The sequence below is a fragment of the Seriola dumerili genome, unplaced genomic scaffold (genome assembly GCF_002260705.1).
Source record: "Seriola dumerili isolate Sdu_G_001 unplaced genomic scaffold, Sdu_1.0 BDQW01000319.1, whole genome shotgun sequence".
Classification (NCBI taxonomy): domain Eukaryota; kingdom Metazoa; phylum Chordata; class Actinopteri; order Carangiformes; family Carangidae; genus Seriola; species Seriola dumerili.
This window is the reverse complement of record NW_019174574.1, coordinates 2,921,910-2,933,969: the sequence shown is the minus strand read 5'-3', so window position 1 is coordinate 2,933,969 and position 12,060 is coordinate 2,921,910. Positions and strand designations below refer to the sequence as shown.

Sequence of the window (12,060 nt, the reverse complement as noted above, 5' to 3'; positions counted from 1 at the left end):
ATACCGACTTCACTGACAAGTCTGGGTTCAGGTTTTTCCGGAGTTGTGATTCCCTCACAGCAAAAGCTCCATCTCCCTTCTTACATCCTGACATAGGAACGACCAACAACTTCCTGTCTGAAGACCTCAGACTACATACAGGTTGATAAGGGGCAATTCATTTGGAGATATAGTCTGGGGCCTTGAAGTGATTAAGTCATTAGTAAAATGTTAAAATCTATTATCTATGACATTTAGACAAGCATGATCTCTTTTCTTGTTCTACTGTCTGTTTTATATCACACTCCTTGACTTTTAAATCTTTCTGATGTTTATATGTTTTCTGTGATGATGATGCTGGTGATGATAATGATGAACACTCTGACAGCACAGTGGCAGGTTTCTCTTCCTCCTTGTCACCTGTGCTCACACTCGACAGACTCAGCAGTGATGTGTTGTTACCTTGCTGCCTCCATCTGCAGCAGCTTCTGTTCCTGCTGCTGCAGCCGATGACGACGATGACGTGTTGTTCTCTGGTTCTCCAGCAGGAGGCTTCTCAGCTCCAGACAGCTGAGGAGGAAGAAGAAGAAGACGGAGAGGAAGACATGAGGATGAGGATGATGTCTTTATTTACTGGATGTTGAAGTGGGTCAGTGTGAAGATATCGACTGTCAGCTTGTTCACATCTTTGTTGTAATTGGAAATTGTAGCTGATAGTCATTATTTATCAGACATTTCTATTAGGAAACATAAAAATAAAAAACATGAAAATATAAAATAAATGTAAGAAATAAAAGAGTTAAAAAAGATTTTTTAAGTAACTTAAAAAATATGAAAAACAGACAAATGTGTTTTATAATTAAATTTTGTATATTGAGGCTCTTTTGACATATGCTGAATATATATCTGTCATGTATTTATTTTATTGTTATTTTATTATTAATTGTTGTATATGTATTGTTTACTTTTCTATTTTCTTCTGAATGTTGTAAACTCATGTGTTTCATAATTATTTGACAGTTTTTTTTCAAACAAATCCTGACTGTAGAATGTTCATTTCAGTCTGCTTGTTAATCCTCACAGACACACACACACACACACACACAGCTTCATTTGGATTCACAGACTGAAATCCTCTGAGAGTTGTATCAAAGCTTTCATCGCCCCGTCTCCATCCCGTCACCATGGAAACGCCTCAGGGTGTGATGTATGTGTGTGTGAGCCAAAGACTGCTGCAGACAAAGAAGCAAGCGTGTGTGTGTGTGTGTGTATATGTGTGTGTGTGTGTGTGTGTGTGTGTGTGTGTGTGTGTGTGTGTGTGTGTGTGTGTGTGTTTTTCCCTCCTGTTAACAAAGGAAACCTGAATATTTTCTCTTTTCTCTCTGTTTGTGTGTGTTGTGTGTTGTGTGTGTTGGACAGACTGAATCTGTGGCTCTGATCCAAACCTCCTCCATTAAACATTACCAGCTGCAACATGACCACAAAATGGACGACAGCGAGTGCAGACACAGCGCACGATGAAAGCTCTGCTGCTCCCTGTCACAGACCATCCACCAGCAGCAGCAGAGGACGACTAGCTCCACGCACACACACACACACACACACACACATCTACAAACACTGCACACACACACACATCTACAAACACTGCACACACACACACACACACATCTACAAACACTGCACACACACACACACACATCTACAAACACTGCACATACTGCACCGATCGTCATGAGATTCCCCTCCTCCACCTTTAACAACAAAAAAAATCACGTGTGTATGTGTCGTCTATCATTGTGTGTTATTTGTGATTTATCTGTAGCCTAGATTTAATTGTCTCATTGTGTAGGTCAGTTCAGGGTCTCACATATTTTAGTCTGACCTGCTCACACAGAAGGTTATAGCAAACACATACTGTACTATGACTTTTTGACATATTATACTGTGACATTATTTTGACTTACTATACTATATATTCATGTGTAATAGTTTTGGTATACATATGGTCCATTTTATGAGGCATTTTGTAATATGACAAATTGTATAACACTGCTATACCAGAGTCTCACTGATCTCACTGTTCAGGTCATGGGGGGCCCTGGGGGGCCTTTTTCTAGAAGCTTGAGCTTGTCTTTATTGAAGTTTTTCATGTTTTAGAAACCAGCCTCTAACTGACTGCAGGACATCTGTCTCCTGCTAATATTCAGTCAAATCCATTCTTCCCTCTGTCTGTGCAGTGTTTCCTGGCTGTCACACAGTAACCTCCAAACCAGGACACATAAAACCAAGACTGTGTGACGGGAAAGATGCCATTGATGTCAGAGAGAGAGAATATGTTTCTCTCTAATTTGGGTGAAGTGGCCCTTTACTGAATGGTTTCTCGTGCGTCCTTCTTGTAGTTTCTCTCTGCCTGAGTGTTTTCATGACTCTGCTGTCTGCTTGTTATTCTCAGAGGGAAGCAGAGCAGAGAAAGGACAAACTCACTCGCTCTCTTCATCTGCGTGCCAGCCCTGCAGCCTGGCAACAGCCAATCAGAGCACAATATAGAGACGGCTAAAAAGACCTGGTTTCTCTGCATAGTAACGAGCCGAGGCTGGGACAGGGACGGGGACATAAACAGAGATAGAGATAGTGATAGAGACAGAGGAGAGAGAGAGTTTCAGGTTCATCAGGTTCTTGTTGAGCAGAACGTTCATGTAAAGAACACAGATGTTATCTGATGAAACAGATGAAATCTCTTTAAAATGACAGTTTAAGAGACTTTTGGGATTATTATTATTATCATTATTATTATCATTATTATTATTATTATTATTATTATTTATTTATTTATTTTTACATTATGCACTTGGGAGTTTACAAATGTCATATTTTTTAGGTAAATGTTGTGAAAAGAGAAGCAGGGACAGAAACAAATAAACATAAATTCATGATTATAAAAGACCATGTTCATGCAGTCGATACAGTAACTTATCATTATTCTGGCAATTTAATACGTCCACTGATGATTTTCACTGAAATTCAATGTTACACATAGTAATGGTATACTATTATAATATGTTACTATCCTATAATTTAAAAATAAAATATTAAAATGAATTGAAATGTAAAATTCTGTCTCGTTTGAAAAATTTTATCTGATTTAATCTTAATTTAAATTTTTTTGCGTTATTTTCATGTTTGTGTTTTTTATATTGTTTAACCTTTATGGTTATAAAACTATTTTGAATCATGTTTTTAATACTTTTATATAAATAAAATGTGATATTGTGAATTTTGTTCGTGTTAAATTCAATGTTTTCATCAGTGAAATTATGATGAAAATTTTCATGATTCATTTTGGTTTTATAGGTCAAAGGTCACACTGAGTTTAACCTGGTGAATAATTAATGAGCTCAGATGTCAACAATGATTTATTGAAAGTGACTGATTATTAATGAACCCACAACCCACACTAATCAGCTGACTGATGAACAAATTGCAGTTTTATCTGGGGGGTGGGGGTGGGTGGGAAATGCCTCATGAATATTTAGTTTCACAAAAATACTGAATCTGGTTTGTCGAGCTCAGACTGAACAGGGACCGACTGGATCCAGAGTTTAGTCCAGCATACACTTTACTTTACTCCACACAGGACTGAGATTATGGACTCTGTCACACCTGATACTGGACTCTTTTGTTTTTTTGTTCTAAATAAAAGAAAAAAATGTATTCTATTCTTGTCTTTTAGTTCTGGTCTGGAGTAAAGGTCAGTCAGTGCACATAAACATAATCATGTGCTGGCTGAGAGCATGAATAATTAATATTTAGGCTAATCTATAATCCACATAAAGTAAAAGAGGCTTTTATCTATTGTAAGTTATTTTCCTGTCAAGTTCTATTTGGCTTTAGAAATATATTCAGAAAACAGAAACTTTTTCTACTAAAGCTTCATGCTCAGTTCCTGGTTTCTAATCCTGATAAAAAGGACAGAGCTGTCAGTCTGACTGTGGTACTGGACCAGGACCAGTTCTGACTGTCCTCTGGTCCTCGTCTGATCAGGTTTCTGTTGGTGATGGGTGTGGGGGATGTGGGGGTGTTTTCCAGGGTATTCATCATGTTGTTATGATAAACCAGTTTCTGTTGGAAATGATAGTAGTGTGTAACTTTAAACCTGAACTTTTAATTAACCCTTGAGAAACGTGTGGAGCACACTAAACACCTGGTAAGGAACAACCCAGACACATCAGCCAATCAGCAGCTCCGACTCAAACATGGAGACAAACTGGTTCAACCAGAAACGGGTTCAGCTGAATGAAAGAATGTAGAGTCCATAGAGAGAGAGAGAGAGAGAGAGAGAGAGAGAGAGATTCCAGCGGCTCTGATCTGATCCGTCCGACGCAGGACTCAGATCTGGACTCTTTTGATTACTTTTAAATGAAGAATGAGACACAAACATAGCGACTGAAACAGCTGTGAGTATCTGACTGAGCTCTGATTGTTGTGTGTGTGAATGGCTACAAACAGAATAAACTGAAACAGGATTCACTTTAAACAAGTCTGAACATGAACATAGAGGTTCACAGACAAACATTCTCAAACAGCCTCATATACTGACTTCTGTTGTGATTTAGTGCTATATTAATAAAACTGACCTTCATACTCAAGTATTAGACCTGAACCAGTTCACATCCTGGTCAGTCCAGACTCATAACACATGTAGTGAAGACTTTGAAGGAATTAAATAAATGGTATTAAGTGTATTTTATCATAATTAATATATGAATTCTTCAGTTATGGCCAAAAATGTGTTTTGTGAGGTCACATTTTCTGTTAAGGCATCATCTATAAAAGATTTATAAGCTGTAATTATAAATAGTTAACAAATCATTAACTAATGCTTTATGGATCAGTTACTAGACATAAATAAGAACAAATTTGTGTTGTCAGGTTTCATAAAATCCTCCTCCTGCAGACACTTAGTCTCTTTATCTCTCTAATCACTGTTTGACCACTGATCTACTGGAAGACAGCTGCAGAACATCTGGACCAAACTCCATTTACAAATAATTAATGGTTAAATTAATTCAGACGTCTCAGACAAGAGACTCGGGAAATGTTTCTCAGTCCTTTTTTATGATTGTGATCAGTAGATCAGTGCTACACAACATTATTTCATTTGTTGACTACACAGATTCTCTCTGAAGACTCCAGTGTTAAATTAAAAACAGTGACTGACTGTGTGTGAGGGATCAGAGTCAACATGAAGTTAAAATCTCTGTTCTGAAGTGAGAACAGAAGCTGAGAATGAGTCTCACAGAGGAACCTTCACAGGACAGAGTCCAGACAGAGTCTGAGTCACGAGTCCACGAGGACGACTTTGATCGAGAGGATCATAAAGATGAAGATGTGAAGGTGACAGATCTTCTTCAGACACATCAGAGGGAGAGAAGGATGATCAGCCCGCTCACTCTCCTCAAAGAGGACTTCAGCCAATTCAAAGAAGACGTGTTGAAAGTGTTTAAGGACAGAGACACAAAGATGGAGCATGAGGACGGCCCGCCCACACAAGTGGAGAACAGAGCCAACAGCAGTACACTCAGTCTCCTCATGGAAGATCTGAGCCAGTTCAAAGAAGACATGAGCAGCATCTTCAACATCAGCTCGTCCAGGGACAAAGACCTGAAGACCTCAGACCCTAAAACCAGCCAGGCAACAGAGAAGACCATCAACCCTCTGAGCCTCCTCAAAGAGGACCTTTCTAATGTCTTTAGAATCAGTCTATCAAATGAGAAAGACAAAAAGGGCCTTGCTGCGAAGGAAGACTCCGCCAAAATAAAAGTCCAGAAAGCTGAAAGAATGGATGACCCCTTAAGGAGTCTGTTTAGAAGAGACCAGAAACTTTTAAAGACCTCTGAGAAAGTAGAGGACAGTCATGATGTCAAAAAGACACTATCAGAAAAGAGCGAGGAACAAATGGACGAAGGATTCAGGGGAAAATTCTCAGAGACAGTGGATGCTGAGAAAATAAACTCTATGAAGGAACCGGAGGACAGCGAAGTGGACATCAACGTGTCTGAGGAGAAATCTGAGACGACAACAATTCTGTCTGAGACACAACAACATGAGGGGACGATGTGCAAATCACAGACAGGTAGGATCAGAGGTTTATATCAGCAACACACTGAGTCAAAAGTTCAAATCAGTTACCTGTAATAATGTGGTTTTATTGGCCTAATTGCAAATACTCTGTCTGGTTTAGCAAGAAAAACACGCACAGACCATAATACAACAGGTTCAGCAGCCTCTCACTAAAATTAAATGGAAAAAAGCATCAAACTCTTCCTGATGCCTTGAATACTAAATTCCAATATTGTTGAAATGAAATGGAAATATTGACATTTGTCTTTTGAACCATCTGAACTCTAAAAAAACAACTCCAGTTTGACATGTGGCTACACAAGAAAATGTTATACCATTATCTCACAGTCAGTTTCTCTCCAGCTGATTCCTGTGTGGGATCAGGGGAAGACGAGGGGATAAATGGGGAAAAGGAAGAAGATAAACCTTCCTGGACGTCACTCCTCTCCAGAATCAGTCGCTTTAGTCTGGGAGATGACCAAAAAGATGACACGAGGTGAGACAAACCACAGGAGGACGGGTTCAGACCTACTGTATATTGTCACTCTGCTCTGCTGCAGACAGACTTATTAAACCTTGTTGTAATTTAACGGTTTGATTTTTCTGGTTGCAGGGATCAGACAGATGGAGATGTGTGGTGGGTGAAAAACTGTAAGATCACATTGTTTTTATATATTATTTATTTATTTTTTATTGTTTTCTATTTTAAGATTTTCTCCAGTGTTCAATCCTCCTGAGAGAGTCTATCATCAAGTTTATAGTATCGTCTGCATAGAGTTTGAGTTTTAATCCGATATTTCAACACCACAGCTTCACTACATCGTTACTATTTTTGATCCAACTGTTTCCGCTATCGGCTAACAATTTAATCCAGCTCTGTGTAGATATTATACAGAATTTTTCCACTGCTCCACACAGGCAGGGGTTTTTGTTATTGTTGTTGTAACCAGCCCCTGAAAATGCCTGAATTTGAATTTAGCATCTCCTCCTCAGCAGAGTCCAAAGTTAGTTCCAGGAACTCGGAGAACAGAAACAGAAGGAGAAACAGAGAAACTGGATCCTTGTTACGTTACATTATGTTCCTATGGGTCAGAGAACTGACAGAGGTGGAGGTTGTGTTGTGGTTAACATCCTCAAATAAGATGAGCTCATGAGAGATCTCAAAAGATCAGACCTACGCAGTAAATAACACCCCCTATAAACCATAATAATATTCTAGTTATTCATCAGTGATTAAAACTAATAAATTTCTTGATGAATCAATTTTGTCTGTAAAATCTCAAAAAATATGACAAATGTTTGTAAAACTTTTTGTTCAGTCTAATTAACCTCAAAACCTGCAGACATTCAGTTCAAGATCAGCTCATGTTTTAAATTATATTTATGGGTTTTTTAATGTTGACAGTAGAGAGATTAGAGCAAAACATGAACAGACATGAAACAAAGGTCTCCAGCAGGAGGTGGACCAGGAACTGGGGACCAGGGACTGGGGGCGCACCCTGAAGCCTTGAACCCCAAAACAAATCTTTAAATGAAAAAGCAGGAACCAGAAAATATCTGAAGTGACTTCAACACTGTGATTCATGTTCCACTAACAGTTGATCAACTGATCTTGTTCCTTTGTGTCTCCCCCTCAGTTGCCTGTTATTTGACCTTTGACCCCAGCACTGCCAACTCAGAGCTCCACCTGACCGACTGCAACAGGAAGGCGACTCGCATGTGGTCGGACTGTCGATCCTTGGACCACCCGGACCGGTTCGAGCGCTGCCCTCAGGTCCTGTGCAGGGAGGGGCTGCTAGACTCAGTGTACTGGGAGGTGGAGTGGAGCGGCGGTGCCGATGTTGGCGTCACCTCAAATAGCATTTCCAGAGATGGAGATGCGGAGAGCTGTCTGCTCGGACACAACAAGTGGTCCTGGAGTCTGGAGTGCTCTGAAGGAAGCTACACGCCCTGTCACAACAACAAGAGGTTCAGGTCCTCCTCACCTCAACCCTTCACCCACAGAGTTGGGGTGTACCTGAACTGGTCCACCGGATCTCTGTCCTTCTACGGTGTCTCTCAGGATGCCATGGTCCACCTCCACACCTTCACCTCCACCTTCACTGAGCCTCTGTACCCAGGGTTCTGGGTGTGGACCTACGGCGGCTCGGTGACGCTGTGTCAGGTGGAGTTGGACTGGGAGCGACTGCTGCAGTGAACTCACACAGGCTGAGACATGTGAGACGGACTTCAGCATCGAGCAATCTGATTGGTCCATCCAGTTCCTGTCTGGAGGTGGGTTCGTAAACGTCGCTTAGTAACAACCCTTAGGACCCATTAGTAAAGCAGATAACCAGTTACCTGCTAACATGCTCCGTTACCTTACTAGTTCAAGGGAGACAGGATGTCTTTCATTGGCCTGACAAACTTCTTTATAAATCTTTGATCTGTGTTCATGATCAATAAAGAAAATAAAACAACTTTCATTTCTGATCATGAGGAGTTTTCTTCATTTTCAATCAGACAGAGGAAGAATCTGTTTTAATTCAGTTTCTATCAGGTTGAAAAACTCTGTGCATCAGAGAGAGAATATTTTGACATGAAATATTTACATTATTTCTACTTTCCCTGAATCTTATATGCTGCAAAACTATTTCTACAAATTAAGAGACATCTCATCACAACCTGGAAAACTATACATGAATTTAAAAAGAATCAAAGCCTTTTTGACTCATGTGCTTCAGTGTCTGAGCAGAAACTTGATGGATCTGTTCAAGTTTTTTATAAATGTGCAGCTGCTGTCAAACTTTTATTTAAACTGCATCACATGATCTGTACAAATACATACACCTGCAGCCTGTCAGCTGATCCAGCTGATGTCTTACCTCTAAATCTCTACATGATTCCTCTCTTGTTTACGGGGGATGGATAAAGACACAGGGATGATGAGCAGCAGGTCACCTGACCTGATCTCACCCGAGCAGGTCACCATGACATTGCAGCTTCAAGTCATCTGGTGACTCACAGATAATGAGCTACGAAGCTGTTCTCACTGGTTCATGGTGATTATGTTATAAATGATAATTTTAGATTTCTTTAAAATTAACTGAAGACCTTGTGTCATATTTGTAATCATGTTTTTCCAGTGGATCTTGGCTTCAGAGGTCGATATCACTGCTGCTTTAATTTATCTTGAGTGATCACACAGGTATGAATCCACCTTTTAGATCACTGAAAAAGTGAGACAGGCTCTAAACCTACAGACTGAGACCAACAGTGGTTCTGGTTCAGTTCAGAGTCAAACATTCATGAACCTAATAAAATCATTAGAATCAGTCTGATTGAGATGTGCTGTCTGCTCTACTGTCTGCTGTACTGTGTTTTCTCTATCTGTGTAATACATACATCTGCTGCTTGTGTACATTGTTGTGTGTTATTGCGTACAGTGTATGTTATCGTGTACAGTGTGTCTGACCTGTAGCTGACTCTCCTGACTCCCTCGGGACTCCTGCAGCTCCTTCTCCAGCTGCTCCAGACGAGCAACACGCATCTGCAACACACACACACGCACACACAGTTCAGACACATCCAGATGTGCTTTGTCTCCACCAGCAGCTGTCTGTTTTACATCTCATCAACAATGTAACATAACAAATGTATCTATAATAATGTTTTCATAATAATAATATTAATAATAATAATAATAATTTATTTTTAGCACCTGAGCAATCAGCAGCTACAAAGAGCTTTAGAAGCAGAAGGTAATAAAATAATGTAAATGAAACCAGAAAAATGTTTATATCTCATACTTTGGAAAAGGACCAAATAAAATAAACATACTGTATGAACACACATGTTCCCACACACATATACAGAACATATAAACATGCACAGAGACACACAGGCATGTGATAGGAAGCCTGATGATGAGAGAGATTCTACAGCTCATCCCACAACAAACTGTCTTAAATCAGAATAATCCCCTGTGGCCGATAACATAACCGCAAACGACCATCCAATCAGAAGCCTCGGCCTCGTCCTCACCTGTGTCCTCTGAACCATCTCATCACTGGTGCCGAATCGTTCCTTCATCACCGATCGAACCCGCTGAGCCTCGAACTCCAGCTGCTGCCGGATCAGATCCATCTGCAGAGAAAACTGAGACCAGACAGACACAAAGGTCAGAGTCTACAGAGACACACAGAGGTCAGAGTTCAGAGTCTACAGAGACACAGAGGTCAGAGGTCAGAATCCACAGGGACACACAGACACAGAGGTCAGAGTCTACAGAGACACAGAGGTCAGAGGTCAGAATCCACAGGAACACACAGACACAGAGGTCAGAGTCTACAGAGACACAGAGGTCAGAATCCACAGGGACACACAGACACAGAGGTCAGAGTCCACAGAGACACACAGAGGTCAAAGTCTACAGAGGTCAGAGGTCAGAGTCCACAGAAACACACAGAGGTCAGAGTCTATAGAGGTCAGAGGTCAGAGTCCACAGAGACACACAGAGGTCAAAGTCTACAGAGGTCAGAGGTCAGAGTCCACAGGAACACACAGAGGTCAGAGTCCACAGGAACACACAGAGGTCAGAGTCCACAGAGACACACAGAGGCCAAAGTCTACAGAGGTCAGAGGTCAGAATCCACAGATACACACAGAGGTCAGAGTCCACAGGAACACACAGAGGTCAGAGTCCACATAAACACACAGAGGTCAGAGTCCACAGAGACACACAGAGGTCAGAGTCCACAGGGACACACAGAGGTCAGAGTCCACAGGAACACACAGAGGTCAGAGTCCACAGAGACACACAGAGGTCAGAGTCCACAGGGACACACAGAGGTCAGAGTCCACAGAGACACACAGAGGTCAGAGTCCACAGGAATACACAGAGGTCAGAGGTTAAACAGAGTTCTGCAGGAATGAGTCTTAACACCTGGACCTTAGTTAGCATTTTAGCATGTTAACTCGTCCTCGTCTTTCACATTTTCAGACTTTATTCTCCAACATAAAATCGGTCAGTAAATACCCCAGTTCTGATTTCTTGTCTTGTCTTGGTTGCTAACAAGTGTCTAAATTGGAATTGTAAAAATAATTCATAAATGAATGATTAAATCATCAATAAATACTTAAGATTTAAAAATGGATTTACAAAAACATCATTAAATAAACCATTTATAAATACATTAATTAATTCATGATTAAATAAAAGAATTTCAAAAACTAAGGGAAAGTCATTTTATTTTAAAAATGGGAATACATTCCCAGATTCCTTCTTCAATTGCCATTTCCTTTTTCCAGCTGCTTTTCCTTTTCCAGTTTTCTCAGTCATTTTGCTTCTCAATTCAGCTCCATTTATTTTGATGGATTGATAGTTAATTTATAAATTCTTGAAAAGGAATCCAGTTATTTATTCCCATTTTTAAAATGTCTTTTCAAATTCTACTATTAATTCAAGAATTAATAAATGTATTTATAAATGGTTTATTTAATGAGAGTTTTATGCTGTTTTTGTAAATTCATTTTTAAATCTGAAGTTTTTATTGATGGATTTGTTTGTTTGTTTGTTCATTTAAAAATTCTTTTCACAATTCCTGTTTTTAATGCCTATTAAAATATGAAATTACAGAAATGCTTTATTACTTTTACTGTGACATCACTGGTCCTGCATAAACATTAACTTTTTACTTCTACTAGTTGTATGTAAGCTTCAAACATTATAAAGTGGTGTTCATTAGTGAAGATGATCCTGTTGAACTAAACCTGTCAGGATCATAAACTGTTGTTTGAATGAGCTGATGAAACATCCAGCGTCCTCACCGTGTCGATTCGAGGCAGCTGAGCCAGTCTCTGTGACAGCTCCTCCAGCTGACTGAAGTACCAGCAGCGCTCCCTCTCCTCCTGGTCGATCTCCCCCAGCAGGAGGTTCCTACACACACACACACACACACACACACACACACACACACA

General features: G+C 40.1%; 2 protein-coding genes across 3 annotated transcripts in view; one reads left to right on the top strand and one right to left on the bottom strand.

Moving 5' to 3' along the window:
• apc2 (APC2, WNT signaling pathway regulator) overlaps positions 1–12,060 on the bottom strand; it is a 33,773-nt gene that overhangs the window by 16,112 nt on the left and 5,601 nt on the right. The window contains exons 4-7 of the mRNA XM_022759048.1: positions 11,911–12,019; positions 10,126–10,239; positions 9,557–9,631; positions 442–549 (exon numbers count right to left, since the gene is read on the bottom strand). Coding sequence (XP_022614769.1) covers positions 442–549; positions 9,557–9,631; positions 10,126–10,239; positions 11,911–12,019 — 406 coding nt within the window. The remainder of the gene's footprint in view (positions 1–441; positions 550–9,556; positions 9,632–10,125; positions 10,240–11,910; positions 12,020–12,060) is intronic.
• On the top strand, positions 4,348–8,577 carry LOC111231787 (tripartite motif-containing protein 16-like). Of its 2 annotated transcripts, XM_022759028.1 has the most exons (5): positions 4,348–4,436; positions 5,156–6,115; positions 6,466–6,598; positions 6,716–6,753; positions 7,740–8,577. In XM_022759028.1, the coding sequence occupies exons 2-5, from the start codon at positions 5,269–5,271 to the stop codon at positions 8,297–8,299; spliced, it is 1,578 nt and encodes a 525-aa protein (XP_022614749.1). In that variant the 5' UTR covers positions 4,348–4,436; positions 5,156–5,268; the 3' UTR covers positions 8,300–8,577. The 2 variants fall into 2 exon arrangements, with proteins under 2 accessions (XP_022614749.1, XP_022614748.1); XM_022759027.1 differs by lacking the exon at positions 4,348–4,436 and having other exon boundaries at positions 4,817–6,115.